Below are 18,122 nucleotides of genomic sequence, written 5' to 3'. Positions count from 1 at the left end.
GTTACACAAACAAGGAAACTAGCTTGATAAACGATCACGTTTTCAGTTCTCGCCTACATTTAACAGTGGGATAAAGAAATTACTGGAAACAATTCACTCTCCATGATAAAACAGAAGAGGTGCCATGTGCTAGCTAAATGATTTAAAACTGGGGACACGGTAAGTGGCTCTGGGCCCTAACTGGCATGATTTACTTTGTCTTGGCCGGCGGCCAAATTACATTTCGCTGTTCCCTTCATTTAAGCGCCTTGCCTGCTTTCACGGTGTGGACTGCCACACCATCATAAATCTATCAGTGTGATTTATGTAAACTAATTGGCTGTGACTTGAAAAATAATTTGGAGGACTGCTGTGGTCAGAGAAAGGAGGAGCTTCATATGCACTCTAAAGAAAAGATCCAATAAACAATCACAGTTCCTCTAATAAAGGTATCATGTTATCATTAGCCATAACCATTTCACATAAAGTGATTTGATATTGAATTTTTTTTTAAACAATACTTGTGTGAAGCAGTTATTTACCCTAAACAATTAATTCAGTTACAATCTATTGCAACTACATACAAATAATTAACCCATTCTGTGAAAGAGTGTAATTGGGTGTGAGGTTTACGGGGCAAAAAGTAACACAAACTGAAGCAGGCAATGACTATTTTTCTTTTGGGGCGAAATACTTGAAATTAAAGTTTTTAACAGTAAGAAAAACAACATAGGAGATTTGAAGGACGAATGGGGAAATAACACTAGACAGTCAGGGAAAGGGAAAGGGATACTCATTGGTCCACATTAACACGGGATATAATTCATCATACTGTACTAGCCTTCTAGCAGCTTCCAGGTTCAACAAGTCCTTTGGTTGCTCTGTTTCCGGTACTGTTTGCACAGTGTCAGGTGTTTCTTCTCCCGTTCTGTATATCTCAGATGGGGTTATCTTTACATGAGGTTTATCCAGAGATTCTGCCCGGGACACAGAATCTGAGGGTAGGCTAACCTGCGGTGATTGTACTAAAGTATCACAGCTGCCAGTTTTTGAGGTCTCGGTAGGCCCTTCTGTATCACTGGCATCTGGACTTCCAGTGATGGAGGAGCGTGGAGAATTTTTCTCAGACTTAGGTTCACAGTGTTCTTCTGAAGGCTTCTCATTTTGTGGTTGTGGTTGAGTTGTGATATCATGAGGAGCGGATTCAGCTTGTGGAGACTCGTTTCCAAACATGGAGCCAAATTTCATGCTAAATACAGATGAGTTAGAAGACGGTTCACCCTTTCCAGATGGCTTTTCATCCTGCAAAATACTGGCTGATAGGTTTTTAAAACCAGAGAAGAAACCTCCTTCTGTCTGTTGTGCCTGTGGTGGCTTCACACCTGTTCCTGATGGCGAGGGGCTGGAAAAGAGGGATCCAATGGATGATGTCCCTTCTGCAGCTACAGACATAAAGCCAAATTTAGGGGCACTTAAACTTGGTATTTCAAATATGTTTTTGGTTTCAGGTGGAGGCGGTATCTCTTTATCAGTCAATAAGCATTCTTTCTCTGAATTCTCATCTACAGAACCACCTCCTGCCTCGGCCTCAGGTAACTCTGCTTTGACTGTAGCTTCAGTAGCTGAGTTTTCATCCACATCTATTTTGTCCGCTCGTTCTGCCTCCTCCAATACTCCTTTTTCAAGAACCTCTGAGCCCTCGCCACTTTTAATGGGTTCATCAGACATTTGTGACTTCTCTGTATCGGTCTTATCAACTCCATCAGGAACAGGGACATTTTCAGGTGGTTTGCTTTTTTCAGAATCTGCTACAGTCTGTGCATTATCCTCAGGTTTACTTGTTTCAGGACCTTTAAATATTCCCAAAAGGTCACTGGTAATTGATTCTGTCCCAATATTAGCTGGAAGTCCAAAAAATGAGGTTTTCTGTTGCTGTTGTTGTTGCTGTTGAGGCTGCCGAGGAGTAGGAGAGGATCCGAATAATGAACCTGGTGAACTTGAAAAGAATCCACCAACATTTGATGATTTACTTGTGACATTTGGGGTGGAAAACATTGACATAAAGCCAGAAAATGGAGCCGGTTCAGGGGGCTTTTGTGGTCGGGGTTGTCCTGGTCCAGCCATCCTTGGTCCAGCCATCCTTGGTCCAGCCATTCTTGGTCCAGCCATTCTTGGTCCAGCCATTCTCGGTACAGCCATTCTTGGCACAGACATCCTTGGGTCACCCATATGGGGCCCTCGCATTCTCTGTTGATCTCCTATAGGTCCTGAAGGACCTGGTGCCCTGGGTATACCTGGGGCAGACTGTTGTGGTGGTGGAGGACTGGTAGGTTGTGGAGATAAACTGTTTGGAGGATCCACAAGAGGAGATGTTGTGATTTCTGACGTATCCTTAACATAAAGTTTGTCTTCTGAAGCTTTTGTAACAGAAATATCGCTTTCAGGTTCTGTCATTCCATGTGGAGGCTCTTTAGCTTCTTCAAGTCCGACATTAGCACCAATAGTCTCCTTTCTAGCTTCATTTGTTGTTTCACTCAGCACTTTTTCAACAGGTTGCACTGATTCAGGAACAGCAGCCTCACCTGTAGCTAACACAGGTTCAGCAGGTGGCTTCTCTTCAACTGCTGGAGATGAGTCAGCTGAAGCCAATTTTTCAGACTTTTCATCATCCACAATCACTGCCTGTTGGTCAACTACAACTTCTGAGGGCACCTGTTCATTGGATACCTCGAGACATGTAACTGCTGCTTGCTCTTCATTTACAGTTTGTTTTGCTGTCTCTATCACCGTTGTCTCTCCTTTAACATCAGGTTTCACTAGGTCCACTTCAGTTTTGTCAGAACTTTCAGATTTATCAATATCTGTAACATTTTCTGAAATCTCCAAATCTGTCATGCCTGCTTTTTCTGATAAGCCTTTGGTAGCATTTCCATCAGTTTCAAAAGTGCTGCTTTTCATCTCAAAAGAAACTTCATCTAATTGATCAAGGTCTTGTTCCGCATCAACTTTTGCATTATCACATTCCTTTTTAATTTCAGGCTGTTCCTCACCTGAGATTGCTTTGTCAAAGAGTGTTTCTGTTTTTATGATGTTAATGCTCAGATCTTCTGTGTCTGTTGTTTTGACAGAATTATTTTCATCACATGAAACATTGGGCTTTATTGGCTCTTCATTTTTTTCTTCTACATGTGCATCCTTTTGTGAAATGGAGCTGTCAGATTCTTTTGTGATACTACGCAAGTCTGTTTCCTCACCACGTTGAGGTGGCTGTTCAATCTGGGGGTCCAATTTTTCCGATGCTGGACACAGAGGTCCAACAGGTAGCTCTTTTTTGGCCTCATCAGGGATTTCCTTAGTTACTTGTGGTAAATTATTTTTTTCTGAAGGTTTTACTCGTTCTGGGGCATCCCCTTCCTTCGTAGAATCTAAGTTGACTGGCTCTGTCTTTGTTTCTTCCTTGAAATTCAATCCAAACATGCCAAATGCTGTTTTAGATTTGTTAGCATCAGATGAACTACCCAGAGAAAACACAGAAGTAACACTGAATCCACTGTCTGATTCAAGTGGCTTCGAAGGTGACGGATGTGCTCCAGGTGATTGCTGGTTTTGTCCACCAAACATGGAGAACAGTCCTTTTCCAGTGGGTTCTGGCCCGCCACGAGTTGGTGGAGGTTCGGTTGGTCCTGGTTTTGGTCCAGTTTGTGGCTGTGCATTAAGACTCCCAAGTTTTGAAAACAAACCTCCACCAGGTGTCTCGTTCGGTGTGGTAGAGCCTTGGAGGATACCTCCAAATATAGATGATCCAGTTGATGGTCCTCTTGGTGTTGCACCAACAGCTGGAGGACCTCTAGGACTAGGTTGCCGTTGAGGTGTAGAAGAACCAAACATGGAAAACAGGCCTTTACCTGCAGTCTCTCTGGGTGGAGGCCCTTTGGGTCGCACATTGACTCCAGTTGGACCTCTGGGGCCAGGTGTTGGCTGACTACTAGATCCCCCAAGTAGCGAGAACAAACCTTTTGCTGGTGCCTCTTGTGAGGCTGACTGTAGAGGTGGGTCTTTGGTTGGAGTTGAAGATTGGGCATTTGACCCACCAAACATCGAAAGTAAACCAGTGCCAGGAGTCTCTTTGACAGATGAGCCAGGAAGAATACCACTAAGTATTGACATACCAGAGGCAGGTGAGTCTTTGGTAGATGCACCTGAAAGAATGCCACCGAGTATTGACTTTCCAGCTTCGGAGGAGGACTGCTGTGGACTGGAGTCACTAAACATTGAAAATAAACCTTTTCCTGGTCGTTCCTCAAGAGGCTCCTTCTCTGGCTGGCTAACCTTGACAGCTGTACTCTCCACATTGTGTGTTTTAATTTCCTCATCAGGTTTCACAATAGCTTTATCATGGAGTGGTTGTATGTCTGGGGTTAATCCTGCATCTGAGATTGAGGATTCTTTCAGTGCCAAGTTATCGTGAGACTGATCTTTGGATATCCCAACATCTCTTAAATTGTCCTCACTGGTTAACTCTTTCATTGTTTCAGCATTCTCTTTTGAAAAGACTTCTAAAGTTTTTACTTCTTCAGTTGTAATTTCAGTACCTTCTGATTTACTGTCATTGGAAATCTCAAGGCATTGTTCACACACCTCATCAACATCAGCCTCAGAGTGGGTAGCCTCTGAGCTCTGGCTGATCTTTGACTCAATAGACTTGAAATCATTTCTGTCTAAATCATTTGAATCTGCTGAAGTTTCAGTCTTTAATGTCTCTAGTGAGTCAATCTGGACCTGCTCTGGTTTGATTTTAACCTCTGTGTCACTGTTTAGTTTTTTATTAACAATATCAGAAGGTAAAGAATCACTGGAGCCTGACAGCACATTATCAGTGACCGTGGTATCTTCTGAGGCACTCATTTTTGTCTCCTCATGTTGGTCCCTGTCAGTTGTTTCCTCTTCTGGTGAGCTAGCTGCTGTGACAAAAATGTGAGGCAGTCTAATGTAAGGTTCTGGTTCATTGGAGTCAACGTCACAAGGTAACCCTTCTGAAGAACTAATACCAATATAGATTGACTTTGGCGGGCTAATCTCCTCTTTGGTAGCAACACGAGACAAACAAGTAATTTGAGTTATGGTGTAATCAGACTTGGTGGAAGTTGTTTGGTTGTTTTGTTCTGAACTTTGATGTTCTTCTACTTGTACTCCAGGTGTAATATCGGACAGTGTTTCTGAAGCATCCATCGAAATACCTTTATCTAAAAGACCTCTGAGTGAAGGTAATTTAGCTGTTGAAGATTTTGGAGGTGGAATTTCTTGTGTTTCTCCAGGTGAGCTTGTAGGAGGCATTGCCTGTGACTGCTGATGGTCTTGAGAAATATTTGCAGTCTCCTCTTGTAAATCACTGACAGAGGAGTCCACAGTTGATAGAGGTGAAGTTTGAGTGCTGGTTTTGTATCCCAAATCAGCATTTTGAGTCCGCACCTGAGCCAATTCTGTGGGCTGGGCTGTGGTTTGATCTTTCAATGTCGCTGGTAAAGAAGTAGTAAGTTCACTTGCAGTTGCAAGTGGAACTGATTCACTGGGATGTTTTATTTGTGTTTTTGACAACATGAGTCTTCCACTGCTTGATATATTACAGCCATTATCTAGAGATTTACAAGTAGTATCTTCTTGTTCACAAACTACTGCTGGGGTACAAGCCTCATAAATTTGAGGAGCCAAATCAACTTCATTTCCTGTTTTATGAGGGGTGACTAGGGGTAATGTGACCTTAGTTCCGTGGGTACATGTGTTTGAAATAACTGCTGCCTGGTTTGTAGCAGTAAGTTGACACTTAGGGTCAGTAATTGTGGACACGCTATGAGAGTCATGGGGCTTAACAGGAGGTTGGTCAACACAAACTGAGGGTTGCGATCCAGAGCCACTAAATAATGAAATCAGACCTTTAACTGAGGTAGATCCTATTGACTGAGATTTTTGTTGACAATGAACTTCAGCTCCTGAGCCCCTATTTAATGGAATTTCGTCAGGTTGCGATTGAAGTCTACTCAGCCCTGATACATCTTGAATTGTAGCCACTGTAGGTGTGTGCACACTGGACATATGATATTGCTGCAGAGTGACAGGGCATGGACGTGGATCAGAATGTTTAGGAAGCTGAGCATGTTCTGCTGCAAAGTTTGCTGTGGTTGAAGAAACCTGCACAGGCTTAGAATCGAAAGATTGTGGTGGAGGTCCATAATATGGCTGTTGTGAAACTGGGAGAGGCACAGGCTGAGCTGAAGACTGTGAGGTAGAAACTGTTTGGGATGTAGTCCACAATCTTGGTGTTGAATAGGCGGGTAATGTCTGTAGATTAATTGTCCTTTCTTTGTTCAATTGGCCCTCTTCAATGCTCCCACAGCTTTCCACAGTTGGTTGCTTGATAAGAATTTTAGGTCTAATGAATGTGCTAGGGGGAACATTTGTATCTTGTCTTTGCAAGTTTGGAGCCCTAGACTGTGGTGTAGGCATGAATGAGGTCAAAGCATCACCCAAACAAGGTAGCTGAAGCGGCTGTTGTGTTACTGGACGTTGTGTTTGCAGTGGTACTGCGTTGACAGAAATTTGATCAGGCACCTTGGAGTCAAAAGATACATTATTTATCAGTTGATTTGCATTGTTAGGTTGGTATGAAGTAGATCTGTAGTCATGAGTAGCTTGAGAGACCATATTATGAAGTGGTTGCATCTTGCGTTGCATAGGCACCAGAGTACAATCCAAAGGACTCCCAGACTTGAATTCTGTTGCAAATTGTGGTTCAAAATGTACTCCTGGTAGTGAGGATGCCTGTTTATTAACACAATAACTATTTTGTTCAACTAACTTTTGCGTCTGACTAGACTGATCATCTTCTCTGTTGTCCTTCAAAGTAAAGTTAGACATGAAGGGCTGTGGATGCTGGAGACTACTCCATGACACAGACACATTTGGAGTAGAGAGATCAGTTGCATCTTCAGGACAGATTATTATGGGTTTGTCTTGAGTATCCAAACTTAGATCAACGATACCCATTGGTGATTTCTTATTTAAGTGTCTTCCAGTTTGCCTTCTTTCAGACATGTCTTTCTTTACTTTGTTGTTTGTGAAATTCATGGGCTGTCCAACTTCTGATTCCACATGCTTGGGAAAAATACTTGTTGTATCAATGCTGTCTTTTGGAGAAAAGTCCAACGGCTTACTGTGTTGGTAGGTATCCCTAAAGGAACTCCTTGAAAGAGAATAGGCCTCATTACTGTGGCACGGTGTTGTTTGTCTATGCGGTGTCTCTGTAGTATTAACTCCACGCAAGGGTCGCCTTCCTTGCTGTTGTGCATATTGTTCCAATGTACTGTTTTGGATATTGTAAGATGTCTCTGACAGTTTACTGGGTGATTTTGAAGACATATCATGGCATTTGAAATGGGATGAGTCATTTAGAATTCCTTTTCCAGCACAATGCTGTATAATTTCATGATTCTTCTGTCCTTCCAATCCCACAAGTGTCTGTTGCCATTCAGGTTGCTTCAATGAATTTGTCTCCACAATTAGTGGAACGCCAGCAGGATCCATCCATGAATAGGCAGAGCTTGATGGTCTTGTCCTTACCAGTGGTATTGGATCTGTGTTATGAAACACAGTGTCTGGTTTACATACCTTTGTTGACATATCGAGTGTGCCTTTAACCGCATTAGCTGGAGCTGTTGAAACTGTGTGGCTACTAGCCTGTGGCATGCCACTTTCATTTTTATTGAAACTCTTCACTGAGGAAAATGTTTGAGTTGACTGATGCATGTTTTTATCAAGGTACTGCTGTTGCATGGGGATTTGGTTTTTGCATGCAGGCTTTAGTGGCACTGGTTCAACAACGAGTGGAAGACCAACAGAATCTCTTCTAGCAGCCACTCTTGCACTTGGCTTATTAATGAATGAAACGGCCTCATTCTCAGTTGATTCAAGTTGTAGAACACTTGTTTCTGGTATGGGTTGTTTTGGTTTGGTTGACATATCCAGAACTGCAGCTGTGACAGGTTTTGTTAAAGGTTGTGTCTGATGAGTTTGTGTCCTTGAATCTAAGTTACCCTGCTGCTTATTGTTACACACAACTTGCACAAACGTTGGTGGTAAGTGGACACTGATGATATCAAGAGATTCTTGAGAAGGTAAATCTACAACTAATGGCAATCCTACAGAATTTTTCCGTGCGAGTTCACGGGCACTTGGCTTGCCTCTGACAAGTGGTATTGCTTCAACAGACATGGAATCTGTACGTACTTGGGAATCCATTTCTTTTTCAACATGAGATTTGCAAGTCATGTCTAGTGTGGCCACAACTGTGTTGGCTGGTGCTGTGCCATTCTCAAGTGATTTGAAACCTTCAAGCATTTCATAGGACTGGCTCAACAGAGACTGCTGCCTTGGAGTCGGTGGTTTCATGTTAACTGATGGAATTTCAGTTTTACTTACAGTGAATTTTGATAGATTGCCAGTAACTGCATGAGAATAGTACAGAACAGGTTTTAAATCATGAGTTGTGTCATCCCTAGGTCCCAGTGATTTTTCTTTACATGTCAAGTCAATTGATTTAAGATGACAAGGACTTGAATCCGCCTCTTCATGCGTTGGTGGTGCTCTCTTTTTCAGTGACAGTGCCTCCAAGTGTGGATCTTTTGATTGTACATAAGCTTGGGGAATCTCCTGGACTGTGGTCTTTGCTGACATGTCTAATGTAGATTTAACAGAATTTGCTGGTGCAGTCCTCTCCTGAAGTTGCTGAGTATTATAAAGAGAAGAATGCAAACTATAACTTGTAGTAACTGTTGGCAGATGGGCCTGCATCCTTTGATGCCCAGTGGAAAAAGAATGTGGTGGTTCTTCTTGTTGGTGACATTGTTTTCTGAGGACAGGGCTTACCAATGGTGAAGATACCCTAGTTTGAGACTGCTTCTGACTGCTATCAGTGTGGGGTGTTTTATTGGATGAACTCGTAAGTACAGTAATGGTTGTTTGTGTTGTTGTTGTTGTAAAAATGAGTGGTGCTTTACTCGATGAACTTGTAAATGCAGTACTGGTTGTTTGTGTTGTTGTTGTAAACAATGTTGTTTTGGAAACTTTTTCTAATTCACTACATGGTGTCAGAGATGGCGTAACTGTAGTATTTGCTGCACCTTTGCCAGAGACACTGACATTGATTTGAGAGTGCGATGGCTTTTGAGCATGTATTTTAGAAGAGTAATTTGCAATTTTAATCTCTGGAGTGGACATTTTTCTCTCTGATTTGCAGTGTTGAGGGATTGTTGTGCCGTTATGTTGAGACACATTCATGAGAACAAAAGGTCTTGGACTCAGTTGTAGTTTGTCAATGGTGCCATATTCTAAATCAGGCCATTGAACCTCTTCCTGCTGATTTGGTTGTGTAAGATCAACAGCAATATTCTTGTCAGGTAGGTTTTCATTTGTGTTAGTATCATTCTCCATTTTACTTTTCAATCTCTTCAAGTTGTATTTTGTGAAGTCAACTATTTCTTCCTTTTTTGCAATCTTTTCATTTGAATCAGCAGCATTTTCTTGTTTAATATGTTTTTCTTTGTTTATTGAGGTAGAAAAATCCAGGACTTTGCCACAACCTTTAGATTCAAGAGGAGTACCAAAGTTATATTTTTGTTTGTAAAGATGGGCATCACTGTATGCAGAGGAGCTCGCATTCAGTATATGTAACTGAGGGGAACATTTCTTTGTGGAAGTTTGTGGCTCATTGTGTTCTACTTCAGAAGTAGTGTTAATTTTGTTTGTGACACTCATTTCTATGACTGTTTTATTTGGCTGTATTGTAGGTTTGTCAGCTTGAGTTGGCTGCCTTACAAGTTGGCGCCTCTGTGCAGACACTGGTGTTGTTTCAGATTTAGAAGAAGTGGTGAGTACTCTCCTGGTTTCCTGTGCCAAAGGAGCCGAAGGGGCATTGTTGGTAGTTAAAGGTGTAGGTAGTTTCCTCCCCTGCTGTACCAATTGTGGTATTTTTGAAGGTGATGAGATCTCTGGATTGTCTTTAGAATCTGAGACCTTACTGGAGACTAATGGTGATACTGCAGGAGTCTGGGATTTTTTAAGATTTTTTGCATCTGTGTTTGGAGTCATTCCACCTGCTGAACTTCTGAAGCTTGACTTTTGTCTTGTTTTGTCCAATGTTTCATCATTTACATGTGCAATCCTAATTTCCGGAATTTGAGGGCGTCTGATTGGACTGACAGGTGTTGGGCAATTCCTTGCAAGGGTTGTAGAGGCAACTATTCCCCTGGCTTCTTGCTTCTTCCAGTATGGAACCCCATGCCCTTCTTTTAACGATTTCAACGTAAGATCGGATGCCTCCATAGGTTCCTCTTGAAATGTACCACTATTCCTTACCGATTCCACCATGATCTTTTTTAGCTTGTACACGGAAAAATCTACCGGCAGGTCTGCCTCAGAAGTTATAGACTCTTGAAACATTTGAGAAAAGCTTTCCAAGTTCATGTTCATTATTTTTTCACCTTTTCTAAGGGCAGAGGTTAGATTCATTGGTGCCTCTGGAAACTTTACTTTATTCTCCTGTTTTCCAGGAATGTAGTAATCTAGAGCTTCAGTGTGGAGAGGGATTTTAAAACCACAAAGGGTAACTTCGTCCCTTTCTTTCTGTTTCAGAATGTTGGCTATATTTTCTGTTATATTTCCAAGTGCCTGGACCTCCTCTGGTGCAGCACAGGAATAAAGGTACCTACCAGCTCTGTCAGTCAAAAGGGAATAAATGTATTCCTCATCTGAATAAACGTAATAGCCACAGTCCCCAACCTCAGCTGGCCACCACAGACCTTGCTCCAGGAGAGAAAGCCACTGTTGGTACCACTCAGAATCCTCAAAGAACATTTCATCCTCTTCCGCTGCACCTGTAAACTTGCTCAAGTCTACAGCACCCTGGGTTAAATCTACTGGGCCCATTTTTGTGGCAAGCCGTTTTAGAAATTTGGTTGCTGATGTCAAACAAATTGACTTGTTTTTTAAGTAATCAACAACACTCCCTTGTTCCGCTAATTCATTAAATCCCAGTGCACTGCATTCTTGAAGAGACTGGCTTCTGCTTAAACGAGTCTTTGGTTTTTCCATGGAGAGATTTAGAGGACAGCCTCCTAAAATCCAAGGTTTTGTTTCTAGATTGAGCTTGTTCAAATGGTCGCAGCTACTCCAGGTTTTTTGTTCTCTGCAGCTCATGTCAAACAATACAATATCTTCATCTGGCTCAAGGAAGCGATTTCTGCTCTCAAAAAGACTGGTAGCAGCATCCTTCCAAGGATGTGATGGCACACTGAAATTACCTATGTCCATTTCTTTTGGATTCAACCATTGATGACACGCAGCTTGTGGGATGCTGACTGACGCTGACCCATGCCCTTGCCATGCCTTTGACTGTTCCTGAACTTGAGTGACGAGGGCTTCTGCATAAGCATAATCATTGAGTTGCTGCCAAAGTAGTGCTTCAATGAGACATTGGTGTTCATAAAGTTCTGGTGGAATAACACCATGTTCTGTAAAGTTGTAAAGGAGATCCTTGTAACCATACTCCTGCGATGTCCCATACAGGAGACGTTGAATTTCTTCAAGGTAGCACTGGGTTGGGGAGATGGTAGGATCTTGGAAAAATTGGGTTTGCAATGGATCCCTGCCTGAGCCAGTAAGTGAGGGAGTTGTGACAACAGGTGTGACTATTGCTGCACTAGCAGAAACGTCTTCCTTACTCTTTGCCACCAAGCGTTCAAGAATGCTTTTGTCACTTCCCTTAGCAGAAGCAGAAGTACTGCTATCACTGTTCCCACTTTTAAAAATGCTAGATAACAAACCAGGGGATTCACTGCTTGTGCTGATTTTGGCTTCTTCCTTATCATCCTGAGGTAATGATGGATGCTTTGTCTTTGATGATTGCTCCTCTGAAACATTAAAAAGACCTGAGAGAAAACCTTTTTGAGTTGAACCTCTTGAGTCCTTATCTGTAGCATTGTAGTCTTTGGAAGGTGGAACCTCAACCGGTTTGGTTCTCTGAATCTGTGGTCGTCCTTGTGCAACATTGGGCTGACGCTGCTGTGCTGATGGGTGGTCCCCAACATCAGAAGTTGTCACTGACTGCTCAACTGAACCTGAAATTTTGCTCATAAGGCCAGACAGTAATCTCCCTGATTCACCCTGGGCTGCATTTTGCCCTGACTTGACACATGGCTGACTTGCTTTTGCAGGTTGAGTTGACACCTGTTCCTGTGCAGATTCACCAGATCCAAGCTTCAGAATGCCTGAGAGCAACCCTCCACTTTGATTTGGCTGTTGGTTGGCTTTTTGTTGAGGACTTGCTATTGATCCAGGCTGTACCTGGTTTTGTGGAGCAGATGTTTGACCAAAAAGACCAGACAAGAATCCTCCCTGCTGACTGGATTGAGGTGGTTGTTGTCCAACACTCTCTGATTTACTTCCCTGTTGAGGACTTGTCTGTAAATTGAAAAGCCCTGATAACAGTCCACCTTGTTGTGGCTCTGGTGCAGAAGCTGCAGGTTGTGCTGGTATTTGATTTTGTCTCCTGAGTGGCTGTCTGTTAGCTTGCTGGGATTGCTGCTGGCTAGGCTGACTTGCAGGTGGCTGTGCTTGCACTACAGAAGGACCTCCTGAAAACAGCCCTGACAAGAAACCCCCCTGTTGATTAGGTGGTGGCTGGGTTGTTTTGGTCCCTGTTTCTGCTGTAGTTTGAGGGGTACCTACATCAGCAATTTTGTTAAATAATCCAGTGAGCATCCCTCCAGGACTGCTGGCAGGCTGCTGGGGAGGAACCTGAGTTTGCCGTTGTAGGTTTTGTCTCTTATCAGGTTGCTGATTTGGCCGTTGTCCAGCTGAGTCACTGTTTTGTTGGTTTTGTGAGGCCTGTGCTGGGTTTGTTGGAGCAGGATCTGGTCCCCCAATACCAAACAGTCCAGAAAGAAAGCCCCCTTGCTGGGGAGCTGTCTGCTGTGCTGGTTTTTGAGTTTGGCCTTGAGCCTTGGAATCTGGCTCAGGCTGAGATGAAGTGGGCTCAACAATCTTGCTCAAAAGCCCTGATAACATGTTTCCTGATTGCTGATTTTGCTGAGTGGGTTGTGTAGTTGGAGGTCCTTTGGGTGCCTGTGACACAGATTCAGTAAGTTTTAACAACCCTCCAAACAATCCACCTGGTTGAGGAGCATTTGCTGTTGGCTCAGGCTGTTTCTGCTGTTTGTCAGAGTCCATTGGTTGTTTTAGGTGCTGATCTACTTGATTTGGGTCAGTGAGATATAAGGCTTGTCCTTTTTCACCCCCTTGAATCAAATCTTGTGAAGGGTCTTTAGTTTTTGCTGAGGGGTCAGCACCATCTGACTGTGAATCTTGACAAGACTGTGTTGGCTGAGATCCAGTCACAGTGTCTGTAGCTTTTTTCAAAAGTCCAGAAAACAGTCCACTCGGAGATGACTGTGATGGAGAAGATTGGCCTCCAGCCATCGTAGAGCTGTTTGTTGGGGCAGAAGAATTATCATGGCCTAATTTTAACAAGCCAGATAATAGTCCTCCTGCTTGTTGTGTTGAAGAGTTCTGTTGGGTTTGGGAAGAAGACTGAATGGCTGAGGAAAACAAGCCAGAAAACAACCCACTCTGCTGAGGCTGGCCAGTCCCTTCTTGAGATTTCTTCTCAGAGGACACTGACTCATCTCCAGACCCCAACTTTAATAATCCAGAAAGAATTCCTTGAGCCTTTGAGTCTGGTGTTTGTGTCTTCGCTTTGTCAAGAGGCTCAGAAGAACTCTGATCTATGGATGTGACACTCGAGTCAGACTGAACATCTGGCTTAAAGTGGGGCTCTTCAGAATGTGTTTGCTCTGAGGAGACCTGTGTGGTTTCAGACATGATTTGCTCAGTTTGTGACTCGGTTTGGTCATTCGGTTTGGTTAGTATCACAGTGGGAGTTGTTGTGGGTTTAGGCGGTTCATTAGCAGGTTCACTTGATGTTGCCTTGAACAGGTTTGAGAACCAGCCGGTCTCTGTGTTTCCCTTGGGGACACTTTCAAGGAGTGCAGCACGACTGGGAGACGGTGTCCTTGCAGGACTGGCCGATGGATCTTTGGGTGGAACAGTGGTATTTTCCCCAGATGCAAACTTAAGAATCCCTGAAAGCATGCCTCCATCCGTTTTTGATGCACTTGTATTAGAAACATTTTCAGAGGAGAAAAATGGAATTTTAAGTTTGTTGCCTAAAAATGACTCATCTGTGGACTTGGCCTCCGTCTGCGGAGGATTGTCAGGACCAGCTGATATGAGAGTAGAGAGAGATTTCTTAAAAGGACTGAAGAACCCTGTTTCCTCTGAAGTGCTTTCAGATTTAGGTTCAGGAAGCGGAGATGGTCTTCTCTGTTGTATATCAGGTAACTCGCCAGATGACTCCGTCTCTGGGAGAAGCTCCACAGATCCACTTCCCATATCTGACAAAAGGTCAACTGATTCACTTCCTGCATCGGGCAAAAGATCAACAGATCCACTACCCGGACCTGGTCTAGCCTCTCTCTGTGAACTTGTAGTTTCCTGGGCTTCCACAGTCGGTGTTGTTGCTCTCCCTTGCTCCGCTGGCTGAGGCGATGGTTCTCTACTTGGTGGTGCACTGGAAAAAAGCCTCATAGGACTAAGCCTTCCAAACATGGATTCTAACCCAGAGGTGGGTTGGTTAACATTTGCTCCACTTCCTCCGACACCACTGTCAACTTGATGAGGAGCCTGGCTGGGATCAGAGGACTGAAAAGGCAAAAGAGACTGAAGGGAGAACTTTTTCTCTGTGGGAGGGTCCTGAGAGGCAGGAGGAACTACAGCTACAGGGGGAGAGGTGCCACCACTTTTAGGAATAAACGATAGTAGCTTTGAAATGCCAGATTCAGGCTGAGGAGAAGGTTGTGATGCATGTGGATCAGCTGAAGTTGTACCAGTGGTCTCTTTTGTTTCAGCGCTGGGTTTTGGAATGAAAGAGAGCAGTTTGGAGATGCCCGATTCAGTCTGAGGAGGAGGTTGGGGTGAGGGAGATGTGCCTGGCGTTTCTGTCTCAGAGGGTGACTTTGAACCGGTTATTGAGCTGAATAAAGAGCTCATGACATTCTTAACTCCAGCTATACCTTGCTCAACAGTTTTGTCTTCCTTGACTTCTGGTTTAACCTCAACTTTGCTGCTGTCCCCAGGCTGCTCAACTTTGGCATCAGTTGGCAGTGTTGGAAGTTTTCTTCTAATGGGTTTAGGCATTGATTCGTACATGTTGATCTCCTCCTCTTTCACGGCAAGGTATTCTGATACTGAATGGACTAAGCTCTTCAGTTCCTCCATTGGATTGATATATTCATCACCCTGCTCCTCCGTTGGGGACATTAAAAGATCTTGTCCCATACCTGATCTTCCATCGCCTACGTAGCCTTGTCCTGCAAAGCTCGGCACATAATTGTCAGGGTAATAATAGTTTTCATATTCAAAAGTGGCATCCCCCTCTGTGAATGTAAGATCATCCAGTTCGTCCTCGGATCCGAAGGAAAACTGCATCTCATCTGAACCGACTGAGCCGTATTCGATCCTCCCCCTGATCCTGGCAGCCTCTTCTCGGGCAGCCTCCTCCTCTCGAAAAGCTGCGTAACTCTCAAGTGTGTCCTCCAGAGCTGTTTTTGCCCAAAGTCTAGTCCTGTAAAGTAGACTCTCCCCGTTTGACTGCTGCCTCAGCTGTTTGACAGAGGGGATGATATCAATCTCAGGAGGGGATAATTCATCCTCAAAACTGCCAGCCTCTTTGTAGACCAAGCGCACCTCTCCACTGCCAAAGCCACGCCTCTGGCTGTTTGGACTGCGGCTTGGCTTCAGAATATCTTCAGACGATAATGCATCAAACTCCACTGTCTGGTAGAACCGACTGCCTTTTGACTCAGAGTTGTTGTCACTGATTCGGTAAATTATGCTTTTGTCTTCTTCCTCCCACATTTTCTGCTCGGCATCCAAGTAATCGTCCAAGACGCCTGAGTCAGGCACTTTATATTTATTCTCCCAGTCCTCCACACCCATACCTGAGTCAACAGGGATTATTCTAACTCCACCCCTGCTGTCTGAACGCCTGCATTAAAGGCAATTTTAAAGAAAAATAAGCGGTGTAGGAAGCAGTGGAATGGATGCAAAAGAAAAGAAAAGACAGAGAATTACTCAGAGTGAAAAACAGAAAGTTTAGCAAAACAAGAGTTCATGCAAGTGAAGGAACATTAAGGGAAATTGGCACATGCAAACAAAAGCTTGTGGTAACTTTCTGGCACAAAGTCGTGGGTCAAAAAAAGCAAAATACTTTTTTAGTGAATATTTTGTTTTGTCATAAATACGAAAAAAGCATCATAAGCTCTCCAAAAGCCTCTTTTATCCTGCCGCTCTCAATAACCTCCCAAGAGCCAAAACTAAAGCCATGAATACAAATGGTTCCGAAGTCATAATGAGGGCAGAGTTAATGTGTGTTTACCTGGTTCCTCTCATTTCTCTATAGTCTAGCTCATAGCTGTGTATTGAGTCAGACTCCCTGGACATGCTTTGATGTTGGACCCTTCGTCCTATCGGGTACTGGTGCACAGACGAGTTCATCTGAGAGGTGTTGTGGTAACGTGGCGGCCTGTTGCCCGTTTCGCTGCGGTAGTCACTGTCACGGTCATCCATTGCGCTGTCGTGATCATCAAAAGCTGCGCCAAGACATAACCAACAGTAGGATACAATTGAAACAGTGAAAAAATATTAAATATAATTTGAATAAAATCTAGATTTTTTTCCTTTTGTGATACAACCCTTCTGGCTTTTACAGTAAGCACTTTAAAAATGAAAGAGGCTGGTTGCTAAGACACTGTCTTGGTAGAACACATTCCTCGAACCACAGAAACTTGCATGAATGACAAGCTCCCTCTAGTGGAAAGGATTTTTTAGTACAGATGCCAAAAGCATCAAGAGTAACAAGAAGTAACAAGAAGTGTAAACAAAGTTGGTATCAACACAAACACATCACAGTTTATCAAGATGATAAAAAAAAAAAAAGAAACGATTGTTGTTGAATTTGTTAAGTTGAAGACAACAATAAATAAGATGATGCATGCAGGAAACAGGAAAAAGAAAAAAAGATGAGTCCAGCACAATGTGATGAATGATGTGGTAGTGACAGTCACGGGGGGCAAAAGGACCACTATACATACGCTGCTGGTCACTCCATCCGAAATAACTCCAATTGCCTGGTGGCACGGTGGCAAAAGTTTTAAAAGTTAGTTGAAAAAAGTGAATTTTGTTACTGAAGAATACAAGAGATCAGAATTAGTATTAAATTAAATGACTGACGAAACCAGAGAGAAAAAAATTATATGTATTGTCCTAAAAGAAGAAAAACAATGAAATGTGAAGAGAGGACTGATGTTTTACTCACAGCACTGAGAAGGTGCAGACGCCATCCGTCTTCTCTGGACCTCTTCCTGTAGTGGGTACTGGCATAAGAAATGACAACAACCGGATTTTGATGGGGAAAAAAAACCCAAAACAAGTATTGTGATAGTAAACTGTGTCAGTGTCAAATTGGAGACAGAAAGAAATGGTCAAAATAGAAAGGTTGAAAAACCAAAGAATTTCTGTCATTTCAAGCTGAATGTGATGCAGTTACTATTATGTTTCAGTAGATGTCAGCAAATTACCAACATCAACGTGAGCTACACATCTAAGAAAGGAACCTCATAAATAAACAAAAATACAAATCTGAATGATTGCTACACAATGGAGTTCTGTTTTGAAACCGCCACGTGCATATTTAAAACATATATCAAGTACATCAGAAGGACAAACTTTTGACATTTTGCCAGCTTTGGCCCTACAAACCCTGCAAAACACTAGTCAATTTAAAAGTTACTGTAATTATGATTCCCTTTCTGCAGCGGTGAACAGAATAGAAAAAAAATTCAACAGAATTTCTTTGTGGAAAAAAAAAACATACACCTTATGTCAACGGTAAAGTGCGGAGGAGTCCAAAACTAAAAATGGATTTGCTCTCAGGGACAGATTATTAGGGAGGTTTTCTTTTTTTCTTTTTCTTTTTT

General features: G+C 43.0%; 2 protein-coding genes across 9 annotated transcripts in view; both read right to left on the bottom strand.

The window, feature by feature from the left end:
* The window catches only part of LOC142902075 (monocyte chemotactic protein 1B-like), an 89,032-nt gene that overhangs the window by 12,295 nt on the left and 58,615 nt on the right, over positions 1-18,122 (bottom strand). The window lies entirely within an intron of this gene.
* The window catches only part of LOC142902074 (protein unc-13 homolog B-like), a 104,737-nt gene that overhangs the window by 63,789 nt on the left and 22,826 nt on the right, over positions 1-18,122 (bottom strand). For 3 of the 8 annotated variants that reach the window (XM_076046887.1, XM_076046884.1, XM_076046886.1), the window contains 3 exons: positions 17,462-17,519; positions 16,523-16,736; positions 821-16,132 (listed from right to left, as the gene is read on the bottom strand). In XM_076046887.1, coding sequence (XP_075903002.1) covers positions 821-16,132; positions 16,523-16,736; positions 17,462-17,519 — 15,584 coding nt within the window. The remainder of the gene's footprint in view (positions 1-820; positions 16,133-16,522; positions 16,737-17,461; positions 17,520-18,122) is intronic. The other 5 variants (XM_076046890.1, XM_076046891.1, XM_076046892.1 and 2 more) reach the window with 2 other exon arrangements.

Source organism: Nelusetta ayraudi, unplaced genomic scaffold, assembly GCF_046127955.1.
Source record: "Nelusetta ayraudi isolate G7.1 ecotype Tasmania unplaced genomic scaffold, CSIRO-AGI_Nayr_v1 ptg000092l, whole genome shotgun sequence".
NCBI classification, from domain to species: Eukaryota; Metazoa; Chordata; class Actinopteri; order Tetraodontiformes; family Monacanthidae; genus Nelusetta; species Nelusetta ayraudi.
The sequence above is the reverse complement of the archived record's forward strand: the minus strand, read 5'-3'. Positions and strand labels throughout refer to the sequence as shown.